Source organism: Blennius ocellaris (genome assembly GCF_963422515.1).
Source record: "Blennius ocellaris genome assembly, chromosome: 3".
In the NCBI taxonomy this organism is placed as follows: Eukaryota; Metazoa; Chordata; class Actinopteri; order Blenniiformes; family Blenniidae; genus Blennius; species Blennius ocellaris.
This window is the reverse complement of record NC_137652.1, coordinates 12,606,622-12,623,127: the sequence shown is the minus strand read 5'-3', so window position 1 is coordinate 12,623,127 and position 16,506 is coordinate 12,606,622. Positions and strand designations below refer to the sequence as shown.

General features: G+C 41.4%; 1 protein-coding gene across 4 annotated transcripts in view; it reads left to right on the top strand.

Annotated features, from left to right (window-relative positions):
• fam114a1 (family with sequence similarity 114 member A1) overlaps positions 1-10,933 on the top strand; it is a 12,691-nt gene extending 1,758 nt beyond the window's left edge. For 2 of the 4 annotated variants that reach the window (XM_080520768.1, XM_080520769.1), the window contains exons 3-13: positions 291-375; positions 1,045-1,268; positions 1,416-1,550; positions 2,724-2,876; positions 2,970-3,153; positions 5,479-5,564; positions 7,156-7,371; positions 7,495-7,634; positions 8,035-8,107; positions 8,625-8,678; positions 9,114-10,933. In XM_080520768.1, the coding sequence (XP_080376894.1) occupies positions 291-375; positions 1,045-1,268; positions 1,416-1,550; positions 2,724-2,876; positions 2,970-3,153; positions 5,479-5,564; positions 7,156-7,371; positions 7,495-7,634; positions 8,035-8,107; positions 8,625-8,678; positions 9,114-9,239 (1,476 nt within the window). In that variant the 3' untranslated portion in view covers positions 9,240-10,933. The remainder of the gene's footprint in view (positions 1-290; positions 376-1,044; positions 1,269-1,415; positions 1,551-2,723; positions 2,877-2,969; positions 3,154-5,478; positions 5,565-7,155; positions 7,372-7,494; positions 7,635-8,034; positions 8,108-8,624; positions 8,679-9,113) is intronic. The other 2 variants (XM_080520771.1, XM_080520770.1) reach the window with 2 other exon arrangements.
• The last annotated feature ends 5,573 nt before the right edge of the window (positions 10,934-16,506 follow it).

Genomic DNA, 16,506 nt, shown 5'->3' with positions numbered 1-16,506 from the left:
TTTTTCATTCACCCGATGATGCAGCAAAATGCTGGAATATATGATTATTTTGAAAGCAAATTCTTAGATTTATTTAATATTTCAACCCCCCCCCTCAAAAAAAAAAAAAAAACTACACCGTTGTTCAAACAGTCATTGTCATGTCTTCTGTTTGTGATGATTTTGCTGATTAATTGCTTATCATCTAAACTGACTTTAATAAACCAAATGCTATCATTGGATGATAGAATAAGAAAAAAAATGCTTTCTAACTGATATTGTGAAATGAATGTCTGTGTCGGTGTGTGCAGGGCTCAGACCAGGAGAAAGAAAAAAGTTGGGGAGGCTGGGGCTCGTGGGGAAAATCTCTTCTCAGCAGTGCCACCTCCACAGTGGGTACGTTCTCAGTTTGACATTATTTCCCTCATGTATTCAGTCCTGATCCTGTTTTTACTTTGAACTGCATTTATACGTCTCCCCAAAACCTTGTTCCCAGACACAACCGAACAGAACTGAGTGCAACAATATTAATGTCCCTTGAAGACTGAAGCTTTCAATTCTTTAAGTCATAGAGTAGTCTTCACACAAACTCACAACCCCGTCTGCTATAACAATGGTTCCCGTCCTTCTTTTTCCAAATTGCTTCTGCTGAACTGGACCCCCTGGTTTTCCTGGTCTGCTTTAGATTCTAGAAATTGTTGTGGTCTGGTTTTCTTTGACAGGCTTGAATTAATCTTGACGACTGCAGGTTGAACAGAGCTGAGGGTTCACTGTGACCTCTGACAGTCTTCGTGCATGTCCGGGTCAAGTTGGTCAAGTCACAACTGATGTCAGGCTAAAGCCAGTGTACATGCTGGAGATCTTTAAACTTCCTCCAGTTTGAATATAAGCTGTGTCCATTCAAGTGTAACTTTTCAAAACAACGAATACCCCAGATTTGATTTCTTACATAGTCGGAGAGCAGGTTTCTTGACATTCTTACTAGATGCAGCCGCCCTCTTGAATATAAACCAACGTTCACTTATTCCTCATGTCAGTGAACCTTCTGCACATTTTTGCCTGCAGGTCACAGCCTGACCTCAGTTAAGGTGAAAGCAGGCGAGGCTCTTCGTCTCCACAAGACCTCGGTAGGCGAGGAGGCTGAAGAGGAGGCCGCTGGAGCTGAGGAGAAGGTAGAAGGAGGCGGAGGGGAAATCCAGGAGTCTGGAACGTCTGACCCAGTGGAGTCGTCTTCACCGACTGCTGCAGCCGCTCCTGGTCGGGGGGTTTTCTCCACTATCACACATGCAGTGAGTGAACAGGCGCACTGCTCAACTTTACACGCCTTGCAGTTTGCAAAGTGCATTCTCGGGTTATTTCCTAATTCATCTGACGTTTTGAGATTTCTGATAGTTTTGCCTTGTTTGACCCTTTCGTTCTTTGCGTTTGTCCCTCAGGGAAAGTCTGTGATCAGCGGCGGCCTGGACGCCTTGGAGTTCATAGGAAAGAAAACCATGACTGTTCTCGCTGAAAGTGACCCGGGATTCAAAAAGACAAAGACTCTGATGCAGAAGACCGTGTCACTGAGTCAGGTATACAGATTCCCACTCATGCACACTCGCATGTCCTCCCACTGACCTCAGAATGGACGTGAGACCAGTTTTCCTCTTATTTCCATGGTTTGAGTTTCTATCAGAGACATTTGTGTTTGACTCGTCTCCACTGTCTTTCGTATCATCTACATGCAGATGACGTTCAGTTCCACATTTCATTTGAATCTGAAATTGTTGTTTAGCTTCTCTAAGCTTTTTAATTGTCTGAAAATGCTGGTAAGATATATGTTACAGTTATTGCTTCAAAAAGGAGTCGCACCCACAGTTTAGCTAGAATTTGGAGATTTGTCCTCTACGCCTCCTGTAAGTCTGCGTAATCTAAGACTCTAATCGATAACTAAACATCATCTCAACACACTTGGTACATAACCGAGGCAGTTTGTCAGATGTTGTTGAGCTCGGCTGAAAAAAACCTCAGTAAAAATCCTTTTTTTTCTCAAAAACTGAAATAGAAATGTTATACATGCCTTCATCTCATCTTCTATTGATTATTGTATTGCTCTCTTCTCTTCCCGTGTGCGTCATTGCCTGCAAGCAGTTCTTCAAAAACGCCGCGGCGTGGTTACTCACCAGGTCAAACAGTTTCATATTAACACTCTGGTCTCACAGTGAGAATATCTCCTGCTTTGGAGTCTTTCTGTATAAAGTTTGCATGTTCTCCCAACATGTACATTTTCTCTTGGTAATCCAGTTTTTTCGCCCACAAAAATGTCGGTTTGAGGTTAATTGGTGACTCTAAATTGTACATATTTGTGAGTGTGTGTGGTTCTACGATGGACTGTCGACCTGTCCAGGGTGTTCGTCCCTCCACTCACAGTCTCCACTCCACATCCAGCCCACTTTGACCTTGAACCCCAATACTGAGGTGTTTCACTTCAACTTACAAAGCCTTACACAGATAAACACCTCTTATATTTCTGAGCACGTTTCTTTTCTTCCCAAGACCCGTGGTGAGCGTTTGAGGCCATTCTCTCACACCTGTATTTCGGGACATTTAGCCTGCACGCATTTATTATCAATATGTCGTTTTTGCATCTTGTCTTAGGGACTTTGTGTCTTTGGTTTAATTCAAGTGTCTGTTAGCTTTGTCCTCCATAACTGACCCCTCTGTAATTCCGTTGCATTGATGTGACCTTGTGATCTTTTTTTCAGATGTTGAAGGAAGCCAAGGAGAAGGAGAGGGCTCGTCTGAGTAACCAGTCGATCAGTGCGCCCACTGCTCACTACGGTATTCTTTTTGATGACTACCAGGGTTTATCACACCTGGAGGCCCTGGAGATTCTGTCCAACGAGAGTGAAGCCAAGGTACCGTGCCAGTGTTGTGAACATCAAGCTCTTCCCAGTGGCCCCGTCTGTTTCATCTGTTGCACGCGGAGTCATGTATATATCCCCTCACAGGTTCAAGCTTTTCTCTCCTCCCTGGTGGAAGAACAGCAGGAGGAGGTGAAGAAGGAATTGATTTTCATCAAAGAGATTTTCATCAAGCCAGAAGAAGAAGAGGAGGAGGAAGAAGAGGTAGAAGGTGGAGAGACGAAGGATAACGGTGATCAAGGTTCCCAAATACACTGTTCTACCCTTTTATGTGAGTGACCCCGGACCAGCCAGTAGACCTGCTGGAGGTGGAGGGGGTCCCTGAGCACCGACTCTGGATCAGGCAGCATTTGGTACAAGGACACACTGCTAATGAGGGAACAAATAATCTGAACTTGGGTCATTGGGTCATTTTTTGAAAAAATAAAATAAAAAAAATTCACTTTTGTAGGATAGAAGATGAGTGTTGCTGCTGACACCCAGAGGTTTAGAGCAAGGCAAGTTTGTTTTATAGTGCAATTCCTGCACGGGGGTAATTCAATGCGCTTTGCAGGATCAAAGACGTGCATTAAATCGAACATTAGGCAGCAGCATGATCGCAGTCAGGCAGTGATGATGATGATGATGATGATCATGATGATGATGTATTCTTTGGTGTATAATCAGTCCCCTCTGACTCACCTGCTTAAACCCATCACAAAGCTTCATGTGAGCAGATGCAGATATTATATTGATCGTTACTGATAATTCCTCTTCACAAAAAAATAATCAATAAGTATAATATTTCATTATATCCTATTTTAGCTGTGAATTTATGCTCATAAGGAAGCAGCTTCATTGCTGGTGCTTCAGTCCTAAAGAATCGGCAGGAGAGATTTTAATGGGGTGATCCATCAATTTTACACACAGACATGTGTTAACTAGTCCACATGGAGTCTGGAAGAAACGAGCCGGGAAGGTTCAACAAAGGACCCCTTTAGAATGTCATTACGAGACATGGAGGAGCTATTGTTCTGGAGTTTGACCCGTACTACATCATTAAGGTCAAATAATCTCAGCTTCTGCTGCTTTGGTTTGAATCAATACTTTTTTTTTTTTTTTTAAAGCTGTCTTTTTTTGAATCCCTGACTCGCTTAATATAGGGATCTTCAATCTTCACTCACCTTGTGATTGTGAAATGCAGCCGTTTTATTGTTATAGCCCGTGAAAACATTTGCAGCTTTTTTGCAGCAGAATAAAATACCTGAGCTCAGTGGGGAAGCATGAACTGATGAAGCCACTTGAAAAATGGCGAATGACCAAGTTCAGTTGACCTGATTCAATCTACCTTTTCCAATATATCGTAGTGTCCCATCAAACACCGCAAAACGGTGAATATTTCAGCCTGTTGTTGCTGGTATTAACGACACTCAGTGATTAAACCCAAGACTGTTTAAATATTGAATGAAGAACAAATTGAAAGAGACTTCCAAGTTTACCCACAACAAATAAGAGTGCCTCCTGTTGGCACCAAAACAAAATGGCATGGTCCTCCACCGTTTCAGGACCAGTGACGATATTCTACTATCCTGAGCTCAGGTGAATCACCTTTCCCATTGCAGACAGGTTTGACTGGCAAGAAGCTCACAGAAGCCTTTGGATTTATAGTCATACTCATTCTTATCACACACGTCTCCATCTGAACTGTTAATTATGTTTTAATCACGAGATCAACTCCCAACATGTCGCTGCCAGTCTGTGACATTATTTCCTAATGGAGGTCAGACACAGAGAAGCAGAGCGGCCGCCAGTGGGGGATTCACTTTCAGAGACATTTCAGCTGAAAAGCTCAACGTCGGCTGAGGTTTAAAATGTCCAAAGCACATTTTCTCTCGACATTTCCCCGGTGTCCTAGTGAGAAAATCCAATTTCTCTCACAAAAAAAGTCTGTGCTGTCTACTTTGATATCTGTTTCTGCATCTGGGAATGTGCACACATTATTTGACTCCCTTCATTAAAACACAGAATCTCTTACGGGAATCAGTGTTGGAGGCATATTGTTCATGATCTCCGGAATCAGAAACTGAATGTTCAACCAAAATGACACTGTAAGACAGGGGGATGCCGAGTTTTGTTTTAAAATATTTAACAGCTTCTTCTTTGCCGTACATTTTAGAGAGTTGGTACAAACTTGTCACAGAAAGCTCCGGGCAATGTGACAGTTCATTGCAGGCGGGGGTCCCTTTACCTGGAGGGGTGAACACAGTTCCTGATCCAGCGTTGGTGTGCAGCGGCCTCTGACACACTTGCATTGCAGATTCAACAAATCCAACACATACGATTCATGTGATCACGGCATTAAATCTGCATGTATGTCTCTCTTGTTGAGATAATTTCATTATAGAAGTTGAATTTAATTTGGCATGAAAACAAGATTCAGCTCTTGGAAATCAAACAATAATGGCATTGGGGGGGGGGCGGTCATGCCATGACTGACATGTGGTACACGTCTTCATGTAGCATCTACGACAGCCAGCGCATTCTAGCTGGGGAAACTGAAGAGGACTGATGTGTGTGGGTGTGTGTTTGTGTGTGTGTGGTTTTGTATTTTTGTCAGCTGCTGACGGCGCGGAGTTTGTGAGCGTTCTCACTGAGCTGCTGTTTGAGCTTCATGTCGCTGCCACCCCAGACAAACTCAACAAGGTGACTCACACACACACACACACACACACACACACACACACACACACACACACACACACACACACACACACACACACACACACACACACACACACACACACACACACTATTACACAGCTCATAGGTTTCCAAGCTGAAATAGGAATATAAATTGGAGAAATGAGTCACATATTCAGAGCTTCATAACGTGCAGTTAGTTTCTACAACCCAGTTCCTTCATCAACAGGGAAAAGTACTCAAAATTGTGAACAATCTCACAAAAGATGGAACATTTATTAGTTTGGGATGAGTTTTATGATAGTATATCTATGGTAAGCACTTAATCTTAACAGTGAGAATATCCCTGGTACACGTCTGAGCTGCGGAGCCTGTTTGTGAGTTTGCATGTTCTCCCGGGGTGCTTGGGTTTCTAGGTACCTGGATTTGCTCCCACAAATCGAATTGAATTAGAAAGGTTCAGAATAGCATCATTTCAGGACTGAACAAACAAATTGAGGTCTGAGAAAGATCTTTGTATCAGGCTTCATTTTGGCTGGTTACTAATTCAGGCTGATGAATTTCACGAGTCATCGACCAAAGTTTTGTTTCCCTCTGGAGTTTATGGTGTGAATATGCTGAAAGTGTTGCAGCTTGACAAAACGGTCAACTCGTGTGCAATTATTTTATTGCATTTTATCTGAGCATTAAAGTAATTCAAACTGATTATTCAACATCGATTATGTAAAGAAAGGCCACAATATCTAAATTCTTTGACATATGGCCTAAGTAACGTCTTTTTATTTGATCTAAATATAGAAACAGGATGGAATAACAAGGTTACAATCATATAGGGATGTAGTGGAGACCTTGTCAATTGGATTCTGGGCTTTTCTGTGTGGCGTTCTGGAGTTCTTTCAGTGTAAAGAAAAGTTTCCTTTGGGTACTTTGTCTCTCAATCCAAAGACATGCATGTAAGCTTAATTGGTGTCTCTAAATGAGCTCTGGGTGTGGCTGTGTGTCTCTCTGTGTTTGCACTGTGATGGATTGGGGACTTGTCCAGGGTGTACACTTGACTCCAGCTGGAACTTGGGTAAAGTAGGTATAGGAGATAAGTGGATGTTTGCCCTTTGATGTAATTGATAAAAATCCCCCTATTATTCTTTTTTTTTTTTTTTATTGAACTGTGTAATAATGAATGTATAATAATAATTTTTGGACAAATGTAAGCCTATCCTTAAAGGCATTCCTGTGGTTTTTGGGTGACTTTTTAAATGGATACTTGAGGCATCAAGTTCGGGTGTGTTTGAAGTAAAAATCTTAGAAATTGAAATTCAGAAGTTGAGAAAGCCCTTTAAGGTTGATTCAATTTGCTCCACAGAGGAACAGATTCGTGTGCATATAAAGCCTCACTATGTTGTAACCACTGCTCTCCCCTGCTTGTTCTCTTAAAGCAAGCAAAAAAGTTACCACCTTTGAAGTTCTTCTGCATAATCAAATTCACATATAGGGAACTTACATTAGCATATAATCATGTATATGCATCTATTTGCATGCATCAGGACAGGGATTTCTCCACCTGCAGAGCTGATGGGTGGTAATTATTCATCTCCAGGCTCGAATGAGGGCCCATGATTGGGTGAGCGAGGTGGAACAGCCTGTCACTACGGAGACAGTTGGCAAGGAAACGCAGGACCAGTCAGGAGAGGAGGCCTCGCCTGGAGTGAACAAAAAAGTGCAGGAGAAGAAAGACGGAGAGGAGCAGGAGGGAATGGAGAGCGAGGGGGAGGAGATGAAAGGAGAGGAGGAGACTGACCCCAGATCTGTGGAGGTGAGGTCAACCCATCAATGCACAGCCTCCTTCACTGCCACCTTTCCTCCTGCCACCACCACCTCATTCGGTTTCATGGAGCTGCTCCGTGTCGCCGTGCTCATCTTCATTTCCCCTCTTCAGCGCGTGTACCTGTCATCAGTCGGCAGCCTGGCAGAAGTGACTGCTCGTAGTATTGAACAGCTCCACAAGGTGGCAGAGCTCATCCTCCACGGTCAGGAGCAGGAGAAACCTGCCAGAGAGCAGGCCTATATCCTCACCAGGTGAGTCTGTGGAAATATTGGTGTTGTGGAGGGTTAAATCGGTTCACACACTCTCACCGTGGGGACTTGTCATCCATATGGCGGTCAAAGGTTAAAAGTCCCGATCATGGAAAATCCTTATGTACTCGGCTGAAAATCCCAAAATACATATGTTTAGACATGTTTAAAGGTTGGACTACAGCTATGGTTAAGTCAGCAAGCGGTAGTTATGGTCAAGTTGGAATTCTGCAGTAAATACAGGAAATCAATGCAGGTAAACACAGTGTTCCCCAATGCAGAGAAACATTGCGTGTGTGTGCATGCATGTGCGTGTGTGTGTGCACATGTAAGCCCTTGTTTACTCTTGTGGTGGGGTGCTAAAAAATAAAGAAGTAAAGAAATAAAATTCTGTGTTTTCCAGGTTGACTTGTGCAATGTGTAGAGAAGTGGACTGTTTGGCAAAGAAGTTCTCTGACACACTGCTTCTTGTTGGGGTAGGTGATCATAAGTGTACAACAAAAGTGTTAAAGTTTTCATCATTAATTGACGCGTTTCTGTCTAAAAAGTTGAATCTTTCAATTCCACAATTTTTTGGGTTTTTTTTTTTTTAGCAAATGCACATCAAACATGACTGAATAATGCATTTGTTGTGTTTGGTTTCTGCTGTGAATTAATGGTGCATTAATGACCATTTCCAGCAGCAGAGAAGTGGATCAGATTGATTCAAAAGAAACCTTCAGGGGTTCATCGTATTGAAGTAACAAGTCAGCAGCTGCCACAGTGTTGTTTTTAAGAAGAAGATATTCAGGCATTGACCGAGCAGGAAACATTTAGTTTGATCCCTAGATAATTACCTTTTTAGGGTTGTGTGTGAGTAGAAGAAAATCTCATTTTGAAAGTGTGCAGTTGCACTTTCCAACTTTACCGTTCATTACTAATTACAGGAAACAATGAAAACATCGACTCAAGTTGCTTTTATGTGATCTCATTTCATCTCCTCGTGGTTTTCAGGGTCAGAGGAAAGCAGAGGAGGTGAACCCAGTGGCAAATAGTATCCTGCAAGAGGTGAGACGAGTTCTCATGTTTTTTGTAATTATAATCTGGGGACGAGTTAAAGACTATTCCAGAACGTTATGGACCGGAAACTTGAAACTCCACAGTATCTTGAAGCAGTCTCATTCTCATGACGACTGCTGGAAATGTGCAACTCACCATTTACAGTGAAAGAGGCTCATTGTGTTAATTGTGAAATCCGTGGATTTTCTTAAGTGACATTTAGGAATAAAGTAGTAAGTAACATAGAGAGTTTGCATGTTGTCCCCGCGTGTGCATGGTTTTCCTCCTGGTACTCCAGTTTCCCCTTAAAATATAGTGAATGCACTTTTCACCCAACATTTCTTTCTGTTTACACCACAAATAATTGTATATCTCAACTAGCCTTCAAAACAACCAACTCAGTTCTCCAGATAACGATGACGATGATGACTCTGCTGTCCACAGGGCTCCAACAGTACCAACTACATCCAGAATGCATTTCAGCTGCTCCTGCCCATCCTGCAGATCTCCCACATCCAGAGTCAACACTGCCAAACCTCCACAGAGACAGCAGCACAGGCACAACACTAACACTCTCCGACACACACGCACACGCACTACTACCTGCTTGTCTTAACGTTGTTCAGTAAAACATGGAGGCTCTGTATTCCACATTAAGTGCTTCCATCCAAGTGTCATACAACAATGAAAGACAAAATATATGGTATCAATGTAAAGAGAGATTATAATCTTGGAGTTTTATTTAGAGGTAACACATGCAGGTTGTATGTCTTTCTACAACATTGTATCTATGGATGATAATGATTAATCCGTTTTTTGCATAGATTTTTGCTTTGAGGAACCAAAATGGAGACCAAACTCAGTGTGACTTAATCTGTGTAGCAATGATGATTCTCCGAAGCTGCACCAAACAACAAAAAAGAAAATACTGATTGTATTGAAGGGACTATATTTTAATGTATAATAAGTGTTACTTGCACTCCTTACAGCTCATTTCAGTGAGAACTAACATGTATGAAGTGTCTATTTTGATTAGTTGTTTGAATCTGGTTTGAGACACGATGCCAGTATCAGTGATTGTGCTCAGTCATTTCTCACTCCTTTTGTTTTTATGTTAAATTATATGAAGCTCTACTCCCTTTTATGTTTGTTTTAGAAACAATTTATAATAGGAAAGGGAATTTACATTTCTATGTATGTCCATAATGGTACATTCAATTTTAGTCTTAATTGGCAGTAATTTAGAATTATGTCCAAACTGAAATGAACAATACAATAAATGCGGAGCTGTATTGAAACAGGAAATTACAATTTTTCTTCACTGGACCAACACATTGTGTGTAATGTATTATAATAGCAATTTGAAAATGTGTAACTGTATGCGGATGCTTTGGTGTCTCCATTAGGGCATCGCAGAAATGATTTGCCAACACATTTATGACTTATCATAGATCCCATAAATCAGATCACTTCAACACTGATGATGATAATAAAATTGCTTGAAAGCATGATTTTCATGTAAACGGCGGTTACAGAACGACCTCATCACCAATCAATTGGATTCATGTGTCTGGTCACTTGAAGGACACAGTTCGATCTGCTGAAAATCAGTTTTTGGTCTTCACAAGATTCTGAGACCTGAGATGGTTGGTCAATTTAGTTATATCTTGTAGAGAGAGCCAGGTTAAGCTGTTTCTCTCACTGTCTGTTCTTTACATTAAAGTGAATACCCTTAAAGATTGCTGACACATATTTTAATGTTATTTTTTGTTTTTTTGTTTTTAAATTGTGTTCACTTGGTAAAAGCCTGGATCTAATTTTATGCACCACTTTCAAGCCAAAGATGTATGGCTCAACCAATTTCTACATTTTATCACTTTCCTTTGACTGCTGCATTTTCTTGAATACAGAGTGAAATTGGCTCGTGGCTGCAGGCTCACAGCTATTTAGATCTCAACAAGATAAGCGTTCCTTCTTTTCTCCTGCTTCTCCCCTTTTAGAGAAGCATTGAAGGAGGCACGGAAGCTGTTAAGCAAAGAAAATATTAGTCAGTCCTGTCGAAATGTTTGGCTTCTCTCAGCTCGAACCAGACAGGGTGAGGCCGTTTATCAGACATGCGTGTGCCTTAGAAAGCAAAGTGATTTGTGCCGCATGTTGAAAAAGTGCAGCCCTTTTTTTTTCCAACTTTGAGGAGTTTACTAATTGTCTTAAGATCAACTTCTAATGAAATGACTGTTTGAAGAAGAGACGTTGAAAATAAACCAGTTTTAACCATTTAAAATGGCCCAGACATTTTATTTCCATCACGTTTGTGAGTAATGTCAATAAAATCATTGGTTGCTGCTGCTGTCAGTGGGGCTGCTCCTCTGTGAGAGTGGGCAGGGACGAATGACTGCGATGATGCAGATTACCTAAAGACAAAATATAAAACATGGTCATTTACACTCTGCAGCTAAAAGAGAGAAAGACATTTAATTGAACCACTATGCTCATAATGCAATAAGCTCTGACTACAAAGCAGATGTGTCAAAGTCATTTTAGTTCATGGTCAACATGCAACTTCATTTGAACTTGAATGGACCCAACCAGTTCAATTGTCACTTATGAACTTCTGAAAGCAACAAATGTAATTTTAATATTGCGCCCTTATTTAATGATGCCTCTTGTGTAAAATACAGTCCCTTTGCAGCTTGTTTTTTTCTCCGTGAATTTAAAAGAAATGCAATGAATTTCTGATTCATTTTGCTGATCTCAAATGTGCTCATAGATCTAGAGTCTTTTCAGACACAGCTTTTCCCTTCAGGCAAATGATGGCAAAAAGCCTTTTGCTTCTCAGGCCACATGATTTTTGAAGCGTTCTATATTAATTGTTTGGGTTTTTTTTTACAAATTCACTTTACTTCACTTGCAATAAGGTATGAAGCCTTCACCGCTGCAATAACAGCCCTTTGCTCTCACTGTTGTACCATGCCTGTTACTCTATTATCCCTCGTGAATAATGTAGGGAAAGTAGCTACTTTTATTGAAAGAAAAGTATTTATTGATTCAAGATTGTGCTGTGGGTCATAACGGATTCTTTTGTGGGCCAGTTTTGGCCGGCGGGCCGTGTGTCTTAAACCGCTGCTGTATACTATAAAGTACAGTAATTTACAAATACATGGTAATAAGATATCTTCAAAAAGCAATCAAGTTTAGACTATCAAGACTATTGACATAATTGTCGGTTTACCCGTGTAGCAGTGATTTACATTTCCATCCAGTAACGTTTCTACGTCATCTGAAAAAGGCACATTGGGGGGAAAAAAGAAAGAAAAAAAACTATTAGAACTGAAACTGTCAAAAACAATAGAGTTAGAATTGCTTATCTGTGCAAATGGTTTTGATCCCACTTTCTACTTCCTGGATGGGTGAGAGTCCTGTACAATAAAAACAAAACAAGGGTGCTGAAAGGACTGAAAGAAGTGTCGGTCCATTGTGGATCAATGGAGTGGTGACATACTGACCTGACCAGGAATGGAACTCGTATGTGTGGAGGGCAGCACCTGATGGACAGCGAGAGACTGTCAACAGCCCTCGGTGTACTGTACAGTAGGAGGGAAGAAAATGTATGCAGTTTACCTCTTGGAGTGATGGTGTGAATCTGCCTCTGAACATCTAAATGTAACAAAAAGAAGAAAGAAATGTTTTATCTCTCTTTTTTAAATATTTTATGAAATAACTGCCTCTGTCGTTATACCTTGATGTTAAGAGTTTAATGATGGTCTTTTCTTTTCTTTTTTTTAATAAGATATAAGAAAGTCCTTTTGCCGTAACTTTGGAAGTTCAGTTCTTAAAAACAACTCCCACACTTGAGAACCACTGCCGCTGACTGACGGCTGTAAGCAGAGACTCAAGGGGACTTTCCTGAGGCCTTTACAAAAACTCAAGCCATGACTGAAAGTGTATCTTCTGATCCTGACATGAACACATACCTACTCAGACTCAGAGAGACGGAGAGATGTGTCATGTCGAGTTATTACTCATTTCGGAAGGCAAACGGGTGAAATGTGAGGTGCTAATATTGGTAAAACTTTGAACTTGTTATTACCATTTAACTGCTGACTTGCGTTGAAACCAGCAGGGTGCAGTTGGGAATTTCCTGATGAAAAGGAGAAACCTGTTCATTGTCGGCTTCAAAACATCAAAGTTACCAGGTGCGTTTGCGACGTGTTTTCTGTGTGCCTTACTGAACAAATGTTTTCCCCTGTAGACTTGTTTGACCACGAGCGCAACTATTGCCAGCAGCACCACACACAGCAGAACCAGCCAGACCACCCTGAATATACATTTCCACTCAGCTGAAAGATCAGAGACAGACATCAATAGACATGTCATCATTATCGTTTAGCCTGAATGATTACGAATTTAGTCACAGAAAAAAAAAAAAAAGGGTTAGAAAAAGCATAGAAATGTGATTTTAAAATACATTTATCAAAAGGTCAAAATGATAGGGCATCAAGAAACAGGAGCAGAAAAGAGCAGGCCCAAGTGGAAAACTCTGTTGGAAGTGGAGCAGAGAGCTCGTGAGTGAGATGGATATCCAGCTTTCCGCCTGGAAAATATTACATGGTCATAGCTTGAAGCATGAGGGAGTGTTGGAATAACCGGACAGACACACAGCAGGCCAAAGTCAATACAAGCCTGAAGATACTGTATATTAAAAATGTAATGTCGTCTTTGGAAGTATGACTGACCGTGTCGCATTGAGGAAGAGGAGGAAACAAAGTCATGTAGAAGAAACTGGAGTCGAGAGAAGAATTGAAGGAAATTCTGTCCTATTGAAAAGGATGAGTCCCTCGTGAACCGGGAGAGATAAAGTCTGTTTCCAATGAAATGAAAACAGATTGGCCAATTTCCTTCCCTCCTAATTGTCTCCTCCTGTGTCTTGCAGTGAAGCCACACAGGCCACATGGGAGACTAAAGAGGCCGTGCTCCCCTCGTCCCAACACCAACCTTTCCGTTTCCATGGCAGCTTTTCCTCCACTGTAGCAGTCAAAACAGTTTGATTGGTGAGCCAAAGAAGACAGCGACTCTGATTGGAGGACCCGGAGGTGGGCAGGAGAGGCCGGCAGCAGAAGAAGGCCTCCCTCTGCCCTTCATCATCGCCTGTCTCCGCTTCCTCCTCATCAAGTGGGTGGAAGTGTAAGGAGTTGTGGTTACTGCGGCCATACAAGGTGAGATTCACGGTCTCCGCTTCACTCAGCTGCAGCTCCACTGACACCTCCAGCTGTAGCTTCGGTACTGTGGAACAACACAGGACGAAGGCAGCGTCGTAACTGAAATGACTCACCGATTGAGGACTGAGTTTCAAGCTCATTTACAGAAATGAGCCGAGGGCCACTGTTCAAGTCCGATCACCCCCCCCCCCCAAAATATAATCGTGTAATGGTACAAATCTTCAAACAGCAAGTGCAGATCTTATTCTTCATTCCTAAATATTTCATTGAAGCCTTACAATGAGCTAAAATAAAAGCAATCAGTACCATCTTCTGACTCAACATATCAAAACATTTATGTTCATATTATTAAAAATAACATACATACCATTTTTGACAGCTCATGGACATAATTTTCCAAAACACTATTTGAGATTCTCCTATGGTAACTTACCTGGTAAGTTGTGTTATAATCCTTGAAGGCTGTATTTGGATAAAGTTGTGCTTGAAAATAAATGACAGTCTATGAGATATAATCTTATGACTTGAAGGAAGAAAAGAAAATATGTGGGGTGAAAATTTCTCAAGGATTTGCAATGGGCCAATCCCTCGTCCCGTGTCTTGTTTTATAGGATCTTTTCCCCCTGTGCCTTTCCTGCAGGTACGTCAGTCTCCTTTCTCAAAGGACATGCACGTCATGGTGCGTCCAACCAGCTGGGAACTCTGTCCGAGTTGAGAATGGTCAGATTGCAACAAACAAGTTATGTGTCTTTAAAATTTAAATGAAACCTGCAGATATGTGATAAACAGAGCTGTTCCCAGCTGTATATGTTAAGACATGGAGGGAAATGATTTTGAGAATGAATAGTATTCATACATTCTTCCTTGCTGTGTTTCATAAGTGGCAAACAATGAAGATTAAGTTTTCACCATAACTAGTGATTTAAATGAGTCCAAATCCACTTCCATTTCTTATTAAGATCTAAAACTGGGTAAGTTGTTGCTGTTTGGATCTATTTAGTCATAGAGACTTGAATTTTGGAATCTTAACTCGATGATGGTACTGCACGAAAGCCGCACAAAGTTTATACAGGTTTTTTTTTCTATCAGGACCAATCACAGCTGTAGGCTGGAGTCAGTTATTTTTCATGGGTTGATGTTATTTCTCAGGAATGCTTTCCACACTCACTTAAAAACAAATTGGTCATCGCAACCACAAAGGTACAATTGTTTCACAGCACACCAGGTGTTAAGTGTACTATAGTTACAAGGTATGGCTTCAGAATGATGACCTGCCAGCAGGCAATTGTTTCAGTAGTATTTATGAGGGTAAGCTCTCGTGTTTATCCCTTTTTGTGAATGCAACATGTCAGGTGAGCTTTTAGGGCAGTGATTACCACCCTGAGCTCTATGTTCAAGCGAACTATAACTGTGCTCACGCGTGTAATCGTAATCAACAGTTTTATTTGCTCCAGAACAAATGTCTGCTTGAGCGGCGGTTCCCTACCTCGAAGATTTGCAAACGTGAAAGGGAACTTTAGTGAAGCCGATTTGAGAAACTTTCCGTGACATTTATTTGAAAGCTTCAGTTTGCTTTTTGAGCTGTCTCTTTTGAAGATCTATTTCTCGGAACACTGAGCTGTATGATGGAGTGTAGTGTGTTGGGACTTCAGTAGAGTGTCAATGTGTTGATACTTAAACAACAAACCTGGGGATAAATCGCTGCTGTAATTTTCTCCTGTGTTCATGTCGCGTGTTTCACACATGAACCAGCTCAGCTTTTGATCAGCTATGTCGTCTCGGGAGTCTGACGCTGCATCTGATATATTGTTTTGATTTTCTTGAGCACAGGACTGTTCCCACTTTTCATGGGTCACATCCTGAAAAGGATCACACATATGTTTTCTCTTGACATCGGCTTTTCCACTTTTCCCGTCGTCTGCCATTTTCACCGGACTCTGTTGTGCACAGGTTCGGCTGGGAAGGCAGAGGAAATACACTTTTGATACTGAAAAGGAAACAGAGTGAACAACTGTAAAAGCATGATTTCTAAGTAGAAAGCAGACAAAAAGTCAGAATTCAAAGCAGGAACTCAAAATGGAAGCTGCTGCCTCTAGTTTATAGCCGACCAAAAAGAGACGGAGAGAAGAGAGAGAAAGAAAAACCACTGAGGGCAAACACGACATGAGCACAAAGCTTAAAAGCATGCTGCTCTCATGAAGAACAACATTTTCAAAGCGACACAATACGGAAACATTTTCAAAGTAGCTGTCAGTCACACTTGTAATGGTGCTATATTTGGGTCTGATTTTTATCTCAGGAAGACAGACGGGCTGAATCAGAGGGAGTTTGAACAAAAGGAAAGAATGAACACAAAGTGTCAAAATGAAATAGTTTTCTTCTTGTAAAGCTTCATTTACAAGTTCTGTCCTTTTCACGTGGATCTGATCTGATGGGGAAAAGCGTGTGGGCAGCAGTACGGGGTGGATTGATATTATCCACTTGAAACTTTGTATGACCTACCTCTGTATAAGGTGAAGAACTCCGGGAGGCAGATGATGAAGGCGAGGATCACGAGGAGGAGAAGTTTAGTCACTGCCGCTCTTGTCATGTTTCTATCAACTGGGTCACCACACGCTTGT